Source organism: Erythrolamprus reginae, chromosome 1 (assembly GCF_031021105.1).
Source record: "Erythrolamprus reginae isolate rEryReg1 chromosome 1, rEryReg1.hap1, whole genome shotgun sequence".
Lineage (NCBI taxonomy): Eukaryota > Metazoa > Chordata > Lepidosauria > Squamata > Dipsadidae > Erythrolamprus > Erythrolamprus reginae.
This window is the reverse complement of record NC_091950.1, coordinates 365254776-365276921: the sequence shown is the minus strand read 5'-3', so window position 1 is coordinate 365276921 and position 22146 is coordinate 365254776. Positions and strand designations below refer to the sequence as shown.

General features: G+C 40.3%; 1 protein-coding gene across 4 annotated transcripts in view; it reads left to right on the top strand.

The window, feature by feature from the left end:
* RPS6KC1 (ribosomal protein S6 kinase C1) overlaps positions 1 to 22146 on the top strand; it is a 127646-nt gene that overhangs the window by 6009 nt on the left and 99491 nt on the right. For 3 of the 4 annotated variants that reach the window (XM_070734431.1, XM_070734432.1, XM_070734430.1), the window contains exons 2-3: positions 7766 to 7801; positions 17348 to 17468. In XM_070734431.1, the coding sequence (XP_070590532.1) occupies positions 7766 to 7801; positions 17348 to 17468 (157 nt within the window). The remainder of the gene's footprint in view (positions 1 to 7765; positions 7802 to 17347; positions 17469 to 22146) is intronic. The other variant, XM_070734433.1, reaches the window with a different exon arrangement.

Here is a 22146-nt window from a genome sequence, read left to right as displayed (position 1 = left end):
TCTAATGCACATCCAATGCACATTGCATCATGCTCTCTGGGCATTACATAGCTCCTATGTAATTAACACCTCAAGCTTGCAATACCTTAGGGAAAAGAGGTGTTACAAGATTTAACATTATTATCTACATACACACTTCTCACTCTTCAGAGCAGAGCAAATGTAAGTGCACTTGATGCTCAACCTTGTGGATTTATAACCATCAATTTAGCATGCATGTGAACATTTAGTAACGGATTTCCAAGAAGGAAATTCAGTTTCCATAAGATGTTTGCACACTGTTAGTTGTTATTTTCAGCAGTTAATGGGAATCATTATTGGCAGAGTCATTCTAATAATATAAATCAAATCAATCAATCAATCAGTAATAAGTAGATAAATAAGTTATAAATTTTATAATTCATTTTATAATTATTTTATAATAATTGTTATTTATTATAAAAATATTAACTTGCTTATATTATCATTATCATTATCATTATCATCATTATTACTACTACTACCTTTTTTTTTACTACTAATACTATTAATGTGTGTATGTATGTGGTTTCCTGCACATAAAATGCAAGTGTGGTTGTCCCATAAGCTTAAGAACATCAATTTCAATTTTATTTCTGATTTCCTCCCTAGTCATCTGCAATGTGAAATTTGATCTTTTTCAGTGTAGCCTTTTGAGTTCTCATATTGCTAATCCATCACAAACATAAGATCTATTTTTGGTTTTGGTCACTGCTAACTGAGATCTTTTAAGCGGCTGTGTGAAGCCAAGGTTCCCCATTCTATGCATCTCATTGTGATGATTAGATATGAGAACTGCCATGCAAAGAATGTTAATGTACGGTACCTTCTGCAAATATATATTCAGGAGGGAATGAGAAATGAGTAGAGAGAGAAAGAGAAGGTTATAGGTGGAAGAGTGGGTCTGAGGGAAGCTCTGAGACCAAGCCCTAGGATGATTTCAATCTGTCATAGTGACAAATTTATAAATATACTGTTCTGCTGGCGTGTCTCAACCGCCCGTAATTACAGGGTAATTAGTCCAGGAAGACACACACCACACGATAAAAGGAAAACCCAAAAGTTTTTATAAACAGAAAAACAGAAACAGCTCCCTTTTTAAATGCCAAAGGGATTTTCTGGTACACACAAGGCACAGGTTAAATGCAGTCCAATTGCTCACCCAATAACTGGGAAATTGAGTCCAATTCTAAAGTCCAGAGAGTCCACACACATAATCCTGAACAGCAAAAACCACGATCTTGACGAAACAATGAATTAGATAAACTGCCATGAGGCTAAAGCACCAGGCTGCACTTTTATCTGTAGCACTAATTACAGCAGCCCCTCCCAACCACAGGTGGCCTCATTTTCTCTTGTAATAATCCTTCAGTTGTTGTCTCCTATGCATCACTCTACGCATGCGTGGATGTGTCATTAATTCTTGTTCAGAATCCAGGGATGATACAGATGACTGATCTCCTCCTGGGCTGTCTGCCAAACTCCCCTCTTCCCTGTCACTCATGCTTCCTTGGTCAGAGGAGACTTTGTCGTCAGATTCTACTGGGAGCAAAACAGGCCTGCGGCATGTGGATGTCTCCCCCACATCCACCTCCACACTCCTTGGGACAGGAGCTGGGCCAGAGCCAACCACAACAATATACATTTAGTCCCGGGGAAAACAAGACTTGACAACCAATAGATAGTAAAAAACTATTCCCTGTCTTGTTTAAATGTTTTTAAAAATGGGTATCCTGTTTTACAACTTCCTCATATTCCATGAAATTCCATTATCTCAGATATGAGAGTTTGGTGAGTGTTCAGATCATAAAGGATTTGATTAAGGAAAGAAACCAACTAATATTTTTAATTCCAGAGTCAATGGTATTACATTTAGGTTTTGAGCCCTCTGTGACAGAAAGGCTACATGACACACTTTCTCCCTATTATTTTCGAGCAACATTTGACATTTTAATGCTCATTCTGCACGTTTATGGACTCCTTTTGGACATCTTTAAATTTTTACTTTAACTATGTAAAACCATTTGATGTTGTTACAAAAATTGATAGCTCCTTGGTCACCCCTGACTTTTTTTGCTCAATTTTTAATGAACATGTACTAGTTCCAGTACAGAATCCTGGGTCCTCACCCTTTAGATCCATCCATTGCAAGAACTACCCATTTTTATTCTTCGCTTTCTCTTTTTAACCAGTTACTGCTCCGCAAGAAGATAGTGCTTCATGAATATTATGTTGGTTTTGAAAAGATATTTGGCCAGGAATCTTTTGAAAATCCATAGAAACATAGAAGATTGACAGCAGAAAAAGATCTCATGGCCCATCTAGCCTGCCCTTATGCTATTTCCTGTATTTTATCTTAGGTTGGATATATGTTTATCCCAAGCATGTTTAAATTCAGTTACTGTGGATTTACCAACCATGTCTGCTGGAAGTTTGTTCCAAGCATCTACTACTCTTTCAGTAAAATATTATTTTCTCACATTGCTTCTGATCTTTCCCCCAACTAACGTCAGATTGGGCCTCCTTGTTCTTGTGTTCACTTTCCTATTAAAAACACTTGTGTTGATTATCCCTGCCCAGAGACCTAGTGACTTTAAAAGGATAATGAAGTAGGATTTAATCTTCATAGGCTATCTGGTATTTTTTTAGAACATGTAGCTTCTTATGTTCTTCCTAATGTGATTGTCAGCAATGCTTACTTTCAATTTACTCAGTAAAAAAATTAAACTAACTGGATCTCTTTTTAAAAAGTTGGACTCTGACTGGAATCAGAGTTGTTGGTGGCTTGGTTTTGTATGATTTGGGACGATTTTCAATTGGTGATTGCTGAGAAAGTGGTCAGGATCATCGGTGCTGTTAGCCCAGCCACCTGTATGCTGGATCTCTAGATCATGAAGGGGATATGTAGTTGGGTCCATGCTTTGATGTTCAGTTCTTTGAAAGAGGGGGCGATGCCTCCTGCCTTAAAACAGGCAGTAACATGTTTCATCTTCAAAAAGCTGTCCTTGGATCAGATGCTTTGGATAACTCATATCCTTGTCATAATGATGATGATGATGATGATGATGATAATAATAATAATAATAATAATAATTATTATTATTTATTAGATTTGTATGCTGCCCCTCTTCGAAGATGAAGGGCGGCTCACAACAATAACAAAAACAATATAATAGTACAGTAATACAAATCTAATATTAAAAAAGTATATACAGTGTTCCCTCGATTTTCGCGGGTTCGAACTTCGCAAAAAGTCTATAGCACGGTTTTTCAAAAATATTAATTAAAAAATACTTCGTGGGTTTTTTCCCTATGCCACGGTTTTTCCCACCTGATGATGTCATATGTCATCGGCAAACTTTTGTCTGCCTTTAATAAATATTTTTTTAAAATAAATTTTAATAAATAAACAAGGTGAGTAATAATCTGAATGATTGCTAAGGGAATGGGAAATTGCAATTTAGGGGTTTAAAGTGTTAAGGGATGGCTTGTGATACTGTTCATAGCCAAAAATAGTGTATTTACTTCCGTATCTCTACTTCACCGAAATTCGACTTTCGCGGGCGGTCTCGGAACGCATCTCCCGCGAAAAGCGAGGGAACACTGTATAAAACCCCAACAATTAAAACCATACAACACATGCATACTAAACATAAAATATAAAAGCCTGGGGGAGGTGTCTCAGTTCCCCCATGCCTGGCAATATAGGTGGGTCTTGAGTAATTTGCGAAAGACAAGGAGGGTGGGGGCCGTTCTAATCTCCGGGGGGAGTTGATTCCAGAGGGCTGGGGCCGCCACAGAGAAGGCTCTTCCCCTGGGGCCCGCCAAACAACATTGTTTTGTCGACGGGACCCGGAGAAGGCCAACTCTGTGGGACCTAATCGGCCACTGGAATTCGTGCAGTAGAAGGCGGTTCCGGAGGTATTCTGGTCCACTGCCATGTAGGGCTTAAAAGGTCATTACCAACACTTTTAATTGTGACCGGAAACTAATCGGCAGCCAGTGCAGGCCACGGAGTGTTGTAGAAACGTGGGCGAATCTAGGTAACCCCACGATAGCTCCCGCGGCCGCATTCTTCACGATCTGAAGTTTCCGAACACTTTTCAAAGGTAGCCCCATGTAGAGAGCGTTGCAGTAATCCTTTCCTTTCCTTTTGGGGGAAGGTTATTTAGAAAGGGATTGGTTTATGCATATTGGTTATGCAGCTGCATAAATCCTCCAGGAAATTGATTATCTAGACTTGTTTCAATGGAGTATCAGGCTGGGATTTAACTTTGGGAACTTTGGGTCTTGGTTACATATGTAGATGACCTGTGGTATAGCTTGAATAGATGTGATGCACTGGTTCCAGGGGTTGAAAATTAGAGGCATCTTTTTACGGTGGTTCTATTCCATCCTTAAGGTGGTTCTGGTAGGAGGGGAGAGGTCATACCCTGAGACCACCTCTCTGGGGTGCTATGAGGCTTGTCTGTCTTTTGTGTCCTACTTAATATCTGCATGGAATTGCTGGTTGAAATAATCCACTTATTTGAAATTCAGTATTATCAATACATTTGCTTTATTGGCAGCCAACTCCCACTTCTGATTGGCATTCAGATTCTGATCTATTGCAATTCGAAAATTGTTTTACATGTACTACTGCTAAGCTAAAAACCCTGTATCACCTCTGTGTTTTTAACATATTTAAATATTGATTTTACATGCTGCTGTAGAATTTTCCTGGATATCAACACCAGATTGCCCAAATTCTTCTTTTAAAATATAGTCAACATTGAGATTCTTTAAAACTTTGTCTAGTTTTTGAATAGAAATTCAGTCATATCATCAGTGCACTGTCTCTGGCCATGGAGATCTAACTCATTCAAGGTCAGAAGATAATCCTTGATTGTGTTTGATAGAAATTCAACCTGACATATTGCTCCTTCTGTCTGCTATTCATAAACTGTCTGGTGGAAAACATATCATCTTCTTGGACAAATAGGAGTAGCGTAGTTCATCTTCTTTTCTATTAGCAATTCTTTGGTTGCCTTCATTCAACAGCCAGGTATCATCAATATGATTTTCTAAAAAATAGCTTCTTTCAACAGAAGTTGTCTTTGAAAAGTCATCATTCTCTGTTTATTTAGAAATCAGAAGTTAAATTTAAACTGCTATTTTCAGTGTAGTCAGAAAAGTTTGTTTATTTATTCAAAACATTTATAGAGCTGCCCATCTTATAGCTAACCCTGGGCAACTCCCAATCAAATATACAGATTCATATATAAATTATACATAGTGTTATTATGTGAGAAACCATATGACACTTCTTCCTTGTCTGTGGTCCTGCCTTTGCTAATATATGATCTCAATGCTCAGAGTTAATTTGGCTAAATCCAAAAATACTATGGAAGTCCTGGAAGCTTGATACTCAGATGTATTAACCAACAATGGACACATAGAAATAAATCATATTTACACATCATTAAAATGAGACAACAAAAAAACTAAGAAGGGAACAAAACAACCAGAGTACATCCTGTCTACCAGCCAACATCCTAATAAGCCATCAAGCAGAAATCAATGCCCTAATCAAGGAACTATCAAGGAGGAAACTACATAACCCGCTCCCAGACACTGACAGGAACAACTACTGTATTTAAACAAAGAACAAACTCATGTAAAACTAGCCTAGATTTAATGATGAAGCAGGAACCAAAGCAAGTGGACGAAAGCCAAAAGATCCCTTTGAGAGGTATTTAAGAAGGAACCAAGTCATTAAGAAAACAAAGAAGAAAAAGTTTGCCCAGTCTTTGGTTCCAGACCTGATGGTTTCCCTAAGTGAAAACAGTGTGGATAAATGTATATGAAAGTGTGTGTGTGTACACATGCGGGTGCGTGCCTGTGTGTCTGAGAAAGGGCAAATGTACATTGAAATCAGTAAAGTTTTGCTGTTAGTTTAAATTTGATCAGTTTCCGGTCACAATTCAAAGTGTTGCTTATGACCTATAAAGCCCTTCATGGCACCGGACCAGAATATCTTCGGGACCGCCTTCTGCCGCACGAATCCAAGCGACTGGTTAGGTCCCACAGAGTTGGCCTTCTTCGGGTCCCGTCGACTAAACAATGTCGTCTGGTGGGACCCAGGGAAGAGCCTTCTCTGTGGGGGCTCCGACCCTCTGGAACCAGCTCCCCCCTGAGATTAGGATTGCCCCCACCCTCCTTTTCTTTCATAAACTCCTTAAAACACACCTCTGCTGTCAGGCATGGGGGAATTGAAACATCTCCCCTTGCCCATGTTGTTTTGGTGTTTGATTGATTGTGTGTTTGTTTTTTTATATATATTGGGGTTGTTTTTTATGAATTTCTTAACTTACAACTGTAATTGGATTGGTGGGTATTGGATTTGTCACTATGTACTGTTTTTGCCATTGTTGTGAGCCGCCACGAGTCTTGCATATAAATCCAATAAATCTAATCTAATCTAATCTAAATTCACTGAGTCTCTTGTGTATTCCAAAGAACCTGTTGGGCCTCAGTGCTTGGTTGAAAGTGTTTTGAGCATGTCCCTAATTGTTTCCTGGATGGGCTTTGAGTTTGTGACCATAAGCTGAACCTGGGAGCAGGTAACATTTTTATTGGCAGTGACGTGGGATGCATGAATTTGACTCTCTGAATGTTTTATTCAAGTGATTAGTTATCCCTTGAGGAAGTCTGGAGATGACCAACAAGTGGATTTCTTTGTTATTGCCTGGGCTCGTTCTGCTAGATCAGTGGTTCTCAATCTGGGGTCGGGACCCCTTTGGGGGTCGAATGACCATTTCACAGGGTTTGCCTAAGACCAAGGGAAAATACAATTTTCCCATGGTGTTAGGAATAAAGTTTCTATTCTGGCACCTTGGAACATATTTTTTCAACCCAACCAATCAGGAATTTACAGTGGGGTGTGTCCTTTTGACCTTCCTGCCAATAAGCTTAAAGCTCTGTTGGGAGAATTGGCGCTAGAATTGGGGGTTACCACAACATGAGGAATTGTATTAAGAGATCACGACATTAGAAAGGTTGAGAACCGCTGTGCTAGATAATCTTGAGGGAGAAATAGGTTTGGTAACCCTGTGATAACAGTGGAAGGAGCCACACAAAGTTGATGTAAACCATTCCTCCTCCTCCTCCTCCTTAAAAATAAACAAGGACAGAGTAGTTGCAAGCCTTTTGAATCAGTAAAGCAGGAACTTTGAGGGATTAAAGGGATTCTAAAGTGTGCCCTAAATTCTTTGAGTTGCTTTTGATCCAGACTTGGTGTCTTCCATCTCTTTATGAAGTGTCTAGTTTGAGAAGGATCTGGAGGATGTGTGCATAGGGAGAAAGAGCAAATGTATATTTGCCAGTAAAGTTTTGCTGTTATTTTAGATTCACTGGATCACTTATGAATTCTAAAGAACGTATCATGCCTCAGTGTTTCCTTGAAAGGGATCTGAGGCATTTGTTTAATTATTTCCTGGTTTTTGACCACCAGGGCTGGGAATGTATGCGAGTGGGAGTGACCATAAATTGGATCTGGGAGTTTATGTAACACCCGCATTCTCTCCCACTTGTTATCTAATTGGTTAATGAAACATCTGCAAACACACAATTAAACTCACAGAGCACCAGGATTCCATAATAAAACAGATTTCCTAGTTCAGTCTGTGTTACTTGTATGATTTCATTTGTTATTTTGTATCCTTTTGAAAGCCTTGACCACTAAAAAGACCTTCCTTTTGTTTTTCAGATTGTTTCAAGAAAAAATCCAGAAGATGTCCAAGAGGTAATGAAGGCTCTTTTGTTTACATTTGTGTTCTTTGTCCTTTTAAAAGCAACATTGACTCTTTTCAGGAGATATACAAGTTTCAGCATTTGCATGACAATGCCATCACCCCACCCCATTAGAAAGTCTCAGTAGTACTTGCAAGTCACAACAAACTCCTATGAAGTTGAGATATATAAAAATAAATACAGAAATATGGTTTGAAAGACTGCAGAGTGTCAGGAATTACACAGATTTTATTTTATTTTTTAAAAATATTTTTATTGAATATTTCTTAAAAAGACAAACAAAGACATACAACATTGAACATTCAAGGAGCTGCCATTGCTCCGCTTATCTTAGAAGTCTAACTACTACAAAAAATAAAAACCTAACTTTAATCAGATCAATAGAAAAATAGCATACATTTATATTAAGCATTTATTAAATTTGACTCTATATGTTAATTTAATTACTTTGTCTGTAAGTTACTTCTTTAAAAAAATAATAATATAGTGAATAGCATATCTAAGTTTACTATAAACATTTCTAAACTATTAAACTCTAAGGAATTACACAGATTTTAAATGTGATTCAGCAAGTTACAATGTGAGAGGAAAGGAATGCAAAACAGATTTAATAAAGAATGGAGAAAATTTAAGAAAGTTCCTTATTATAAACCAGACCCTCAGATCATTCAGTTTAGTATTTGTCTTCCCTGATTTCAGACCCTCACATTGAGGTCATTCTTATCCCGTTTCCTGATGTAGAAGGCATTGATTTTGGCCACTTTTAATACAAATATGTATTCAGTGACTAATGCAGTGTGCTTATTTCTGAACCAGTATCTGTTCCTAAGGAGAAATTAAAATGGGGTTGATAGCAAACAAAGCAGAGGGCTTAAGGCAATTATGATAATTCTGAAAATATGCATAAAAAGAACAGCGTAAGACTAGCCCAGAGCAGCCTCTTTGGTTCCACAGCTGAAGGTTGGTGAAATTGGTGATATGTATTTCAATAGTGCTTTCAATAGTGGTGAGCCTGCGGGGAGGGAATAGAGAGCTAGAATGCTAATCATATCTCAGATTCCCTGAAAGCCCAACCATTAATCAGGTATACAGTTTGTTATTCCTGGTGAGCATTCTAATGAATGGTCAAATTAATTATTTTTATGGTCAAAGACCAGCACATTATAGTGAATGTATTTTGACAGAGAGATCGATTTGTAAAACACTGAACAAGTTCAGAAAGTTCTTCTAAGCTTTGGCTCATGAACAAAATGAAAAATATTCCTTTTGCAGTTCTATACGGATGGAGGAGAGACTTTTATCCTGTTATGTGAATAATGTGTTCAGCAGACAGGTTTTCTGAACTGTTTGGACACATTCTTTGTATATAAAGAATGCCATTTGAGTCCTTAGACAGGGGCGGCATATAAATCAAATCAAATCAAATCAAAATATCAATTAATCAATCAATCAAGTTTTAGCAGATGTCACAAAAAAGGGGGTCAACCTATTCTCCAAAGCAATTGAGGGCAAGACAAGAAGTAAAAGTTACAAACATATTAATGAGAGAACAAAAATAGACCCAAGGAGAAATTTTCTGACAGTGAAAACTGTTATTCAATGGAATGGCTTGCCTCCAGAAATTGTAATAGTTTCATCACTGGATATTTTTAAGAAGACGCTGGGTAGCCATTTGTATGGAATGTTATAAAGCAGTGATGGCGAACCTATGGCACATGTGCTACAGAGGACATGTGGAGCCATATCTAAGGGCACGTGAGGCGTTGCTCTATGTCAGCTACAGGGTGCATTTTTCCAAACATCCGGTAGGCCTGTTGGGCCATTTTTGTTTGGCCATCCACAGGCTTCAGAGATTTTCCTGAAGCCTGGGGAGGGCAAAAGACAGTCCAAGGGGCCTACCAGAAGTTCATTCCAAATATCTTCAAGTTGCCAAGGTTGGGAAACACTGGTCTACTGCATTCTGTTTTAACAGACTGACCTTCTCTGAGATTAGAAACTAAGCTGGGTTGGACAAGGAATACCAAGGCTGTAGTCTAAAATGAGAATTTGAAAAATCATCCTAAAAGCAACAATACATGCTATGTCCATATTACTGTCAAGTAAACTTCATATACACTATATGTATGTATAAAGGAGACTGTTTTTTTCAGTCTCCACACTTAGACTAAAGACTATTGGAGACAAGAATGGGGAAGATGAAGATGGAAAGAGTGTTATAACAATGTTGTCTGGCGGGCACCGTTCCCTGTAGGCTGCGCACGTGAGTGCGCGCGCACCCCAAAATACCGCCCCGCGCGCCCTTTTCCATGGGCGCGCAGTCCCCATTTTCCATGGGCGCGCAGTCCCGCGGGGGGGGGGGGGGCGGGGAGGCGCCGGCAGCAGCAGGGAAGGGAGCCGCAGTCGCCCCTGCCTCCCCATGTTGCCTCCAGCCCCCTCGGCCTTTCGTCACTGCCCCCCGCCCGATCCGCCCCCTCTGCTCCTCTGCCGCCTCCTACCTTTGGGCGCGGCTCCTCCGCACCCGGAACGCACACCCTGCCCGTCTCAGTCCCTTTGCTGAGAGCACTTTCATCCTGGGCTCTCAGCAAGGGGGTTGCAGGAGAGGCGGGGCAGGTTGCGCACGCTCCCTATCTCCATACCAGGCCACTCGGAACATTCAAAATAAGAAAAACTTTGGCCAGCGAAGGCTTTTCTTATTTTGAATGTTCCGAGTGGCCTGGTATGGAGATAGGGAGCGTGCGCAACTGCGCGCGCGCCCCGACATTGAATATCACCTTCGCCGGCCTCTGCTGAGAGAACGCCTGCCGGCAAAGGCTTTTCTTATTTTGAATGTTCCGAGTGGCCTGGTATGGAGGTAGGGAGCGCGCGCAACCGCGCGCGCCCCCCCGACATTGAATATCACCAGCCTCCGCTGAGAAGAACGGAGAGAGAACGAGAGTGAGTGAGAGCAACAGACGGCAAGATAGAGAGAAAGTGAGAAAGAGAGAGAGAGAGAAAGGGGGGAGAGAAAAAGATAGCAAGAGAGAGAACAAGAGAGAGAAAGTGTGAGAAAGAAAACAAGAAAGAGTGAGAGAGAGAGAGAAAGCAAGAGAGGGAGAAAGTGAGAAAAAGAAAGAGACCAAGAGGGGGAAAGAGAGAGAAAGAGAAAGAAAGAAAGAAAGAAAGAAAGAAAGAAAGAAAGAAAGAAAGAAAGAGAGAGATGAGAGAGGAAGGAAGAGAGTGAGAGACAGAGACAGAGAAAGCAAGAGAGAGAGAGAGAAGAGTGGAAGGAAGAGATAGAGAGAAATGATAGAAAAAAGGGGAGAAAAGAGAAATGAGAAAATGATTGAGGCAGAGAATGACAGGAGAGAGAAACAGAGAGAGAAGTGACTTGATTTAAAGCATATGGTAAAAGCACATAAATAATAACAGAGAAAAAAAACCCAGCCCTCACCTGTTTTTATTAATAGTTATGTTTTTGGTTTTGCTGGTTGATTTAGTTTTAATACCGTGTTTCCCCGATAGTAAGACAGTATCTTACTTTCTTTTTACCCCCAAAAGCCCCACTAGGTCTTACTTTCGGGGTATGTCTTACATACCCCCCCCCCGCCGTTTCCCGCCTCCACTCACCAAATTGACAGGGTGAAGTTGGGAAGACCCAGGGAAGGTTTCTTCGGCCGCCCAGCAGCTGATCTGCTCGGCAGTGCGGCAGCAGCCCTGGCGGCGGTTCCCTCCGCTTTGACGGCACTGGTCTGCTCGCTCGTCCCCGCAACCGACCCGCTTCCCCGACATGCATCTGGAGGGGAGGAGCCGCTCTGCGCAGTTGGGCAGCCCTGCCTGCCGGAAAGGAGGCGGGCGAAGGAGGGCGCAACTCCGCCCGCCCGCTCGGCTCGCTTCTACAACTTCGGACCAGCGCCGTCCTTCGCCTCGCATTTCCGGGTTGGCGAGCCTGGATTGTTTTTCCTGCGAGCGCTGGTCCCCGCTAAGCCTTCTGTGCCTGACTCGGCGAGGCGAGAGGGAAGAAGGAGAAGCGCAAGTGGATGCGGAGCGCCCGGGAGGCATTTATCCTTCCTTCGCTCGGGTTGCGGGGACGAGCGAGCGGACCAGCGCCGTCAAAGCGGAGGGAACCGCCGCCAGGGCGCCGCGAACTGCTCCAACGCCTCCCTCGCTTTTAGTACCGTGTTTCCCCGAAAGTAAGACATATGTCTTACTTTCGGGGTATGGCTTATATTAGCCGACCCCCCTGAAACCCCCCATATGTCTTACAATCGGGGGGGTCTTACTATCGGGGAAACACGGTAGTAATGGATTTTGGTTTTTTAAAATTATTAATTTCTTTTAATAAAAGGGATTTTTATTTATTTATTTATTTATTTATTTATTTATTTATTTATTCATTCATTCATTCATTCATTCATTCATTCATTCATTCATTCATTCCGCCCAGTCCCAAAGGGACTGTCGCTCAGACACTATACTTTTCCGCCCACACCGAAAAAAAATTAGACGGTACATTGCTGGTGGGACCCAGGGGAAGTCTTCTCTGGCGGCCCCGACTCTCTGGAACCAGCTCCCCTCAGACATCACTCTCCCTGCCTTTCGCAAGCTCCTTAAAACCCACCTCTGTTGTCAGGCATGGGGGAATTGAGATATTCCTTTCCCCCCAGGCCTATATAAGTTATGCATGGTATGTTTGTGTGTATGTTTTGTTTTTTAATAACGGATTTTGTAGTGACTTTTAATGCGGAGAGGGGCGGCATACAAATCTAATAAATAATAATAATATAATATAGATTGGAGTTGGGGTGGAAAAAGAGGAGCAGGAAAGATTGCTTGGAGTATATAGGAAAATTGCATGGGTCTGATTGGATAGGTAATGGAAGGGGGGATATGAGCAGATGGTGGTTAGGTGGAAGAAGGGAGGAATATTGAAGAGGCTATGATCCACCTCCTAAGTGAAAGAATGGAATGGTGAATAAGGAAAGCCATATACTCACCCCATCTTGAAGAAAGCTGGAGAGGAGAAATTAACCATGGACCATTGCAAGGATTACAGGGCCCTTACAACATATTCCCTCAACTATCTCCCTTCTTGCTTACTTATTTACTTATTTAAGGTGCTTCTTATGGATTCGGTCCTTCCAACTCTAACAATATAATAAGCAATATAATACATTATAATATAATAGGAAAAATATATTGATGTCACAAACTCTATCCTCTTAAATTCATGTAACTTAATGTAATGTATTTATCTACTTCATATAATGCTACTTCATATACTTTTTTAGAATGATTTGCCTTGTTAGATCTCGTTGGCCCATATAGTCATGTTGAATTTCGTAGTGTTTTTAAAAAATATATACAGTATTCAGAAACACTTAAAATAACTTACTGGCTTGTTATTAATGTAGACATTTCATTTATCTTGCCAAATATGACAATTGGTTAATATCATTTGATACTGGCAAACAGATAACTTGCAGACTCTTATGTAAGGAAAAAACCTGGAGAAATATGTCTTCTGGCTACTTATTTATTTTAACTTTTTAAAAACAAATTTAATGTTTACAACTGTAAGCAGCACTTTGTTCTTATAAAAAAAGTCTAGCCTAGCCAAAAAATTATCTGTTCTGATTTTAGCTGAATAAAATACATATATATCTCTGAACAATTTGTTTACCTTTTTTGTCATTCTTTTGAGAAAATATGCATAGATGTTTCTATTAGCTTGGCAGGCTTTTCTCCTATCTGAATGTTATATATAACTATATATAAAAAGTTGTAAGGCTAGGAAAATATTTTATACAGTAGTAAAATACATGATATACAATCGTGCTCTTTTAGCGTTGTAACATTTCTTGGAGTTGGGAACAGCATCAGAGAAATAGAAGAAAGGCAGACTTGCCAAGAGAAATTCTTGTTCTTTCTTATCTGAATTTTTATCTGGAAAATGCAAATTAGAACTGTCACTTCTAAATCTGTACTGAATAAAATCCTTGAACACCAGTATCTGGAATAATGTTTAATTCTTACACATGCTATGGAAATGCTAAAAATAGTTCAATATCAAGTGGTGAACAAGGGCACTAGGTTAAGATAGAAAGACATTAAAATATACATAATACTTGTACATAAAACATTTATTAGGAATAAATGTTTGTCGAAAGAAATTAAAAGGGCGAAGAGGGCATTTTTCTCCACTCTCCTGTTGGGAAGAGAGGTTTAAGTACATCAGGGCAAAAAGTAGATTGAAAGCAGTTGGAATTGGGGGCTTAACAACAGAACATGTAAATAATAACATGAGTGCTGAATGAATGTAGATTGAATGCAAAAGTGATTGAGCAGAATAAAAGAAATACAGTGGTACCTCTACCTAAGAATGCCTCTACTTAGGAACTTTTCTAGATAAGAACCTGGTGTTCAAGATTTTTTTGCCTCTTCTCAAGAACCATTTCCCACTTACAACCCCAAGCCTCTGAAACTGTAACCGGAAAAGGCAGGGAGAAGCCTCTGGGGCTTCTCTAGGAAACTCCTGGGGGGAAACAGAGCTGGAAAAGGCAGGGAAAAAGCCTCCGTGAGGCCTCTCTAGGAATCTCCTAGGAGGAAGCAGGGCCAGAAAAGGCGGGCAGAAGCCTCCATGGGGCCTCTCTAGGAATCTCTTGGGAGGAAATGGCCTCCACCCTTCCCACATTATTTCAATTCAATTCAATTCAATTCAATTTATTGGATTTATATGCCGCCCCTCTCCGAAAACTCGGGGCGGCTAACAACAGTCATGAACAATATACATGAACAATATACAGTAAAAATCCAATACTAAAAACTAACTTAAAACCCCTTAATGTATAAAACCAACATACGTACAAACATACCATACATACAGTTGTATCAGCCTAGGGGGAGAAGAAGTCTTAATTCCCCCATGCCTGGCGGCAGAGGTGGGTTTTGAGTAGCTTACGAAAGGCAAGGAGGGTAGGGGCAGTTCTAATCTCTGGGGGGAGTTGGTTCCAGAGGGCCGGGGCCGCCACAGAGAAGGCTCTTCTCCTGGGTCCCGCCAAGTGACATTGTTTTGTTGACAGGACCCGGAGAAGACCCACTCTGTGGGACCTAACTGGCCGCTGGGATTCGTGCGGCAGAAGGAGGTCTCGGAGATATTATTTGCTTTTACATTATTCCTATGGGAAAAATTGCTTCTTCTTACAAACTTTTCTACTTAAGAACCTGGTCACAGAACGAATTAAGTTCGTAAGTATAGGTACCACTGTACACAGAGTTGATTTGGTGATATACAGGTAGTCCTCATTTAATGGCCACAATTGGAACTTAGTCATTAAGCTAAATAGTCAATAAGTGAAACTGTGACTGTGCTTGTGATTTTATTTCAGTTTTCCTTTGCTTTACTGACATGCAATGGTGTAAATTGGGGGATTGGTTATAATGTTACATTTATGGCCACAATAAGTGAGAACTGGGACTATATGTATTGGGAAAAAATGGAAAGGGGTTGAATTACAAGACAAATGTAAAAGAAGAGTGAGTTGTGTAAGAAGAAGGGAAAAACTGAGAAAGTAAGGGTTGAATGGATTTGATTAAATGTCCAAGAATAGGGGAATGAGAAATTTAAGGGAGAAAATGTAGTTTGTGCAGTGGTGGTGGAAACAAGGATGATTTGCAAGGCTAGAAAGATATGCAGAAGTATAATGAGAGAATGTTGTTGTTGTATACTGATTTTAACTATGATACCTTTCCTTTTCTTATTTCAAAACTCTAATTTCTCTGGTGTCCTATTTCTTCTTTTCGGCATTCTGTGTTACTTATTCCTAAAGGGAATGGTGGAATGGCTGTGAATTTATACATTCTGAATAATGTTGTCTTTTTACTAACTTCTGTTTGTGCAAATTTGCTCAACAGTAGTAACTGTGAGAGGGATCTTGGAGTCGTAGTGGAAAAACATTTAAATATGAGCCAGCAGTGTGCAGCCGCTGCCAAAAAAGCCAACACAGTTCTAGGCTGCATTAACAAAGAGATAGAATCAAGATCATGCACAATGTTAATACCACTTTATAATGCCTTGGTAAGGCCACACTTGGAATACTGCATTCAGTTTTGGTCGGCATGATGCATAAAGGATGTTGGGACTCTAGAATGGGTGCAGAGAAGAACAACAAAATGATTAGGGGACTGGAGGCTAAAACACATGAAGAACAATTGCAGGAACTGGGCATGTCTAGTTTAATGAAAAGAAAGACCAAAGGAGACATGATAGCAGTGTTGCAATATCTCAGGGGTTGGCACAAAGAAGACGGAGTCAACCTATTCTCCAAAGGACCTGAGGGTAGAACAAGAAGCAATGGGTAGAAACTAAACAGGGAGAGAAGCGACTTAGAACTAAGGAGAAATTTCCTGACAGAACAATTTATCAGTGGAACAGCTTCCTCCAGAAGTTGTGAATACTCCAACACTAGAAGTTTTAAAGAAGATGTTGGATAATCATTTGTCTGAAGTAATGTAGGATTTCATGGCTAAGCAGGGGGTTGGACTAGAAGACCTCCAAAGTCCCTTCCAACTCTGTTGTTATTATTATTAAATGTATGTATAAACTATGGGTATATGGGATCTTGGTGCCCCTAACAACGAAAAGCTTAAATTATAATTGATTGAAGAAGCTATAGTCCTCAGTTATGTAGCAGTGTAGGCTTACAGTTGCATGCAAACGTTTAGGCATCCTTGGTATGTTTAAATGAATGTTTAAGTAAACAAAAGCTACCCAACCTCAAGGTAGAAAGTTACACAATATGTTTTTGCAAATATGAATTTATGCTTACTGTGTGATGGGCGAGCTCCCATTCCTGCCCAGCTTCTTCCAACCTAAAAGTTTAAAAGCATGCTAATGAAAGTAGATAAATAGGTACCACTTCCCTGGGACGGTAGTCATGCTGGCCAGATGACCATAGAAGTGTCTTTAGACTTTGCTGGCTCCCTCAGCTAGAAAAACAGTGCTGAGCATTGCCCCTTTTAGTCAGATAACTGGACAGGAGGAACTTTTACCTTCTTTTAATTTTTTTAAAAAAACTTATTTTTGTGCAGTTATTTACAGATTTAAAATGAGCTGAAACAATATTTTAGCAATATATTTTATATGACTAAACTTAATTTAAATACATTATTAGGAAAGAATTCAATCAGAATTCTCTCTATTGGTTTATGAGCAAAACTAAGTATTAAGTGATTTCCTGGATTAAAATTCTTATTTGATGCATCGTAGTGAGCCGCCCCGAGTCTTCGGAGAGGGGCGGCCCGAGTCTTCGGAGAGGGGCGGCATACAAATCTAAGTAATAAATAAATAAATAAATAAATAAATTTGTTCTTCAGGTAGAAAAAAGGAAGGAAGGCTAAAGGATTTCACAGCAAAATCTAGATTTCATACTGCTGGCTAATATTTTGGGTGACCGTGTTGGTTTCTGCTATTTTTTGATTTTTATAAATGCTTTATTAGAAGGACTAATTGCCTGATGGGTATGTTTCTTTTCTGTTTTTGTTTTATTTTGTTTTGCTTCAGATAGTCGTTTGGAAGAGATACAGTGACTTTAAGAAATTGCACAAAGAACTCTGGCAGATTCATAAGCACTTATTCAGGCATACAGAATTGTTTCCTCCTTTTGCTAAAGCCAAAGTATTTGGTAAGCATCTTTTTCAAATTGTTAAATAATTTGGGAATATATTTCTGTACATCGTGAAATAGAATAACTGGATTGCCAAGTAATGGCAAACCACTCTGAAAAAAAAATTCCCAAGAAAATTGCAGGGACTTGTGCACCTTATTATCAAGGACCAAGAGTTAGACTGACTTGGGCACAAAATCATAATATATCCTGTATGTATTACATATCCATTGTATATCTCACTATAGATTCTAATTACAATTAGAATATCAAGATATAATTGGTTATTGTGTAAACCTCACTTGTGCATATTCCATTTCTGATTCCGGAACTAATTGTGGGCCAGTGTTAATTTACACATAAACCATTTTGTTAGCCACGATCAGTTCCAACTCATAAGTTGTCTTGCATTCCTGACATAAATAGAAGGAACTGTTGGAAACAAACAGTTGGGTCAGAGTGAGATTGCTGCAGTTTATCACTTTATTTAGCTGAAAAACCTGACTGCCTCTGAAGATAAGCCTGAGGACTCCTTGGCTAGTTAAATTGACTTGTTAAACTGTAATGCCTAAGCAGAAGTTGTATTGTATTGTTTTGTTTTGTTCTCCCGCTAGCTAATTTTTGTTTTCATAGCTTCTCCATCAAATTTCCCCTTTGTCTTCAGTCTCTTCCTGCTGCAGCCACCTTTTCATCTTGCTGTATCTTCACTGTTTTTTCTTCTTTTTTTGCTGTTTGTGTGCCTGTAAAATGTGTTTTGTTATAAGAGTGGTTCTGTGTGAGAAAGAGTGGTTACTTGTTGGACATTAATCACCCTAGGAAAATGTAGAATATTTTATTCACTTGCTTAAATAAATATACTTAAATATAGTGTTCTTTTCAAATATTTTCTTATAGCTGAATGATAGAAGAAAACATGGTTTCTAATATTTGTGTTAAATTCCTTCTGTATAATTTCTTGTAATTCTTTAGAGATCTCTGTAAGGTCCTATTATGCTTTTCTGATTAAAATTTATTTTAAAAGGACTTTGATCAGTGAAATTGTGAAATATACAGGTAATATTCACATTTGGGACTGGCAATTCTTTAATTTCCCAGTGGTCATTAAATGAATCACTGCAATGATTGCAGATAGCCATCATGTGACCACAATTTATGGTTTTACTGCTGGCTTCTCTATTGACTCTGTTGGAAATGGGATGTGAAGTGCACAAATGGTGATCATGGGATGCTACAATTATCATAAATGCTCACTAGTTGCAAAGTGCTCAAATTTGCCAAATGATTAGGGGTTCCTCTGATTTCCAGTCTGTTCTGCTGGGCTCTCTGATAGGAGCCTCCTGAAAATTCAAGGGTACAAATTTCAGACACACACACGTTTGAAAATTCAAAACAATGTTTTTTATCCCAAAATTCAAAATAAACTAAGCACTCTTTTTGTATCGCAAAGAGCACTCTTCCCAAAACAACCGGGTAGTCTGTACAATTTCCCTTAAGCAGTCATTATGTACTTAGCTAGCAGCTGTGAAGAAACTTCACACCCCTTCTTCCAACGAAGTGAGACACACACGCACACATGTTGCTCTGCTTTGTTTTCCAAGGCGCGAAAAAGCAACAAAGTCCAGAAAACACAGGATTCCTGACGAACTCCGATCAGATATTCTTCTACAACGGCCAAACCCACATGCTGCTATTTATAGAAGCAGCCCTAATTACTGGAGCCCCACCCAAACACAGGTGGCCGCGCTTATCTCCTGTAATATGTCCTTACTTGGTCTCTTCTATGCATAATTCTGCGCTTGCGTGGGTCCAAAACGTCTTCATCTGAATCAAGGGAAGATAAGGGAGATTGACTGCCTGGGCTGTGTGCCAAGCCCTCCTCTGCTGAGTCACTCCCACCTTCTTCTTCGTCCGAGGAAACTAAACTCTGAACTGATTCTGTCGGCAATAACACAGGCCTGTGACATGTTGAATTTTCCCCTGCATCCACCTCCACATTCCCTGGGGCAGGAGCTGGGCCAGAGCCAACCACAACACAGTTGTGGTGACCACCAATAAGACATCCTCTGACATCCCATCAGATGGCAACATTTAAGGGAGGGGACATTTAAGAGAGGCAGTCCCACAAGTAAACTATTGAATGTCCCAATCACATATTTTTTATTATTTGGATAGAAACTTTTTTGCTCTTTATTTTTTTGAATTTATAGGCATGTTAACTTTGGACAAATTGTCTTCTTCTGAGATGCTCAAGTGCTATTATTTTTTTCTGGTATTGGAAAAATTGAGGAGAATACAAATTGTAAACTATTACAGTACAGTGCTGAGAACATTTAACTGGGATTAGGGAGCCTTTGAATAAAATCTCAGTTTGATCAAGAAGCTGACTAGTTGAGGTTTTGCCTGCCATTGTGTTTCAGGTTAACTTGCCTCTTGGGACTGTTGTGAGGTAAAATGTGTGAATATTTTGCATGTGTTTCAAAATATATTTTTTGCATACCCTACTCTGAGCTCCTTCGAAAAAGAGATGTAAACGATAAAGATTGGGTAATAAAAGGAGGACAATCAGACAATGTTCCCTCTAATTTGTTGTGAGCCACCCTGAGTCTGCGGAGAGGGGCGGCATACAAATCTAAATAATAAATAAATAAATAAATAAATAAATGTTTTTTCGGTGTGGGCGGAAAAGTATAGTGTCTGAGCAACAGTCCCTTTGGGACTGGGCGGCATAGAAAAATAAATAAATAAATAAATAAGAAAAAAATTCCTTTCTTTTTTTATTAAAAGAAATTAATAATAAAACAAAACCAAAATCTATTACTATTATTATCTTCTCTTTTTCCATCCCTGTCTCCTCCCCCCCCGTGTGTGTGTGTGTGAACTCTTGAACCATTTCTAATTAGAGGTGAGCTATTGGAAATAGTTCAAGAGTTCAATCACACACACACACACACACACACACACACACACGGCTGGGTTTTTTTTTCTCTGTTATTATTTGGGTGCTTTTTACCATATGCTTTAAATCAAGAGTCATTTCTCTCTCCCCCTCTTTCTCTCTCTCTCTCTCTTGCTTTCTTTCTCTCTCACTCTTTCTTTCTTTCTATATTGCTTTCTTCCTCTTCTCTCTCTTGCTATCTCTCTCGCCCCCTTTCATCTCTCTCTCTCTTTCTCTCTTGTTTTCTTTCTCTCTATTGCTTTCTTCCTCTTCTCTCTCTTGCTAGCTCTCTCCCCCTTTCCTCTCTCTCTCTCTTTCTCTCTTGTTTTCTTTCTCTCTCTATTGCTTTCTTCCTCTTCTCTCTCTTGCTAGCTCTCTCCCCCTTTCATCTCTCTCTCTCTTTCTCTCTTGTTTTCTATCTCTCTCTCTATTGCTTTCTTCCTCTTCTCTCTCTTGCTATCTCCCCCCCTTCTCTTTCTCTCTCAGCAGCGGCATTGGGCAGTAGCCGTGGGCGGCGACAGAGTGATCAGCTGTGAGGCGGAGCTCCGGAACGGAGGCACCAACTGCGAGGGGGCTGCAAGAGCGCTTTCTCCGAGCGCTTCAGGAACGCCTGCCCTGCCTCTACTGCAGCCCCCTTGCTGGAAGTCCGGGACGAAAGCGCTCCCAGCGAAGGGGCTGTGAGAGGGGTGGGGCGGGCATTCCCGAAGCCCGTGGAGAAAGCCCTCTCTCGCAGCCCCCTGGCTGGCAGCGCTTTCATCCCAAGGAGAAGCCGCAGCCGCCACCGCCGCAAGAGGGGGAGAGAGAAAGAGAGAGAAGTCGCGCCCCCAAGGCAGGAGGCGGTGGAGGAGGAGAGGGGGCGGATCGGGCGGGCGGGGGGCAGGGCCGAGAAGCCAGGGGCGCATTTGGCCGGAGGCACCGTGGGGAGGCAGGGGCGGATGCGGCTCCCTTTCCTCCTACTGCCGCACCTCACCCCCCCCGCGGGCTGGCAGGGGGATGGGGAGCGCGGGCGGGGGTATTTGGGGGTGCGCGCCTGTTCACGGGCGCAGCTTACGGGGAACGGTGCAATCAGATATGTCTGTCATTTTACTGTCATCCAATGCTGATACGCTCAGATTGGCACCATGATTCAATCATTGAAATGCGTAATCTTCCTGAAAGAACAAATATTTCTTCATTTTATAATGTGGTGGTGATAGTCTTCATTCTTGTTCTTGATAGATTATCCATATCTCTCCCTTTTAAAAATATATATACTCATAAAAAGCAAAAAATAAAAATTGTATCTTTTTTCCTGTATAAGATTTGATAGCTTTGTATTGTGGTGCTGGCAGTGGTGCTCTGTTTTATTCCTTATTTTTGGATAAAATTTAAAAAAATGTTTTCCCTTGATTTCTTCGCCTTCCTGTAGATTTCTGGGCAGTATTTTGGAATAGATTGCAGATATTATGGAAAACATTTTTCTGGGATGTTTTTCAACTTCAACTTCTGTGTCTCAACTGCTCACTGGAATTCTCAGACAACATTCATTTACCTCAGTGTTTCCAATATTGGCCACTTGAAGATATCTGAACTTCAACTGCATTCGCTGTCTGGGGAATTCTGGGAGATGAAGTCCAAATATCTTCAAGTAGCCAAGGTTGGGAAACACTGTTTTACCTGACCAAGGCTGATTCTGCTTAGTTTCTGTGATCAACTACAATCTAGTAAAGATGCCTTTTCTTGAGGCATTGTTCTTAGGTTCACAGGCAGACATTCAGCATA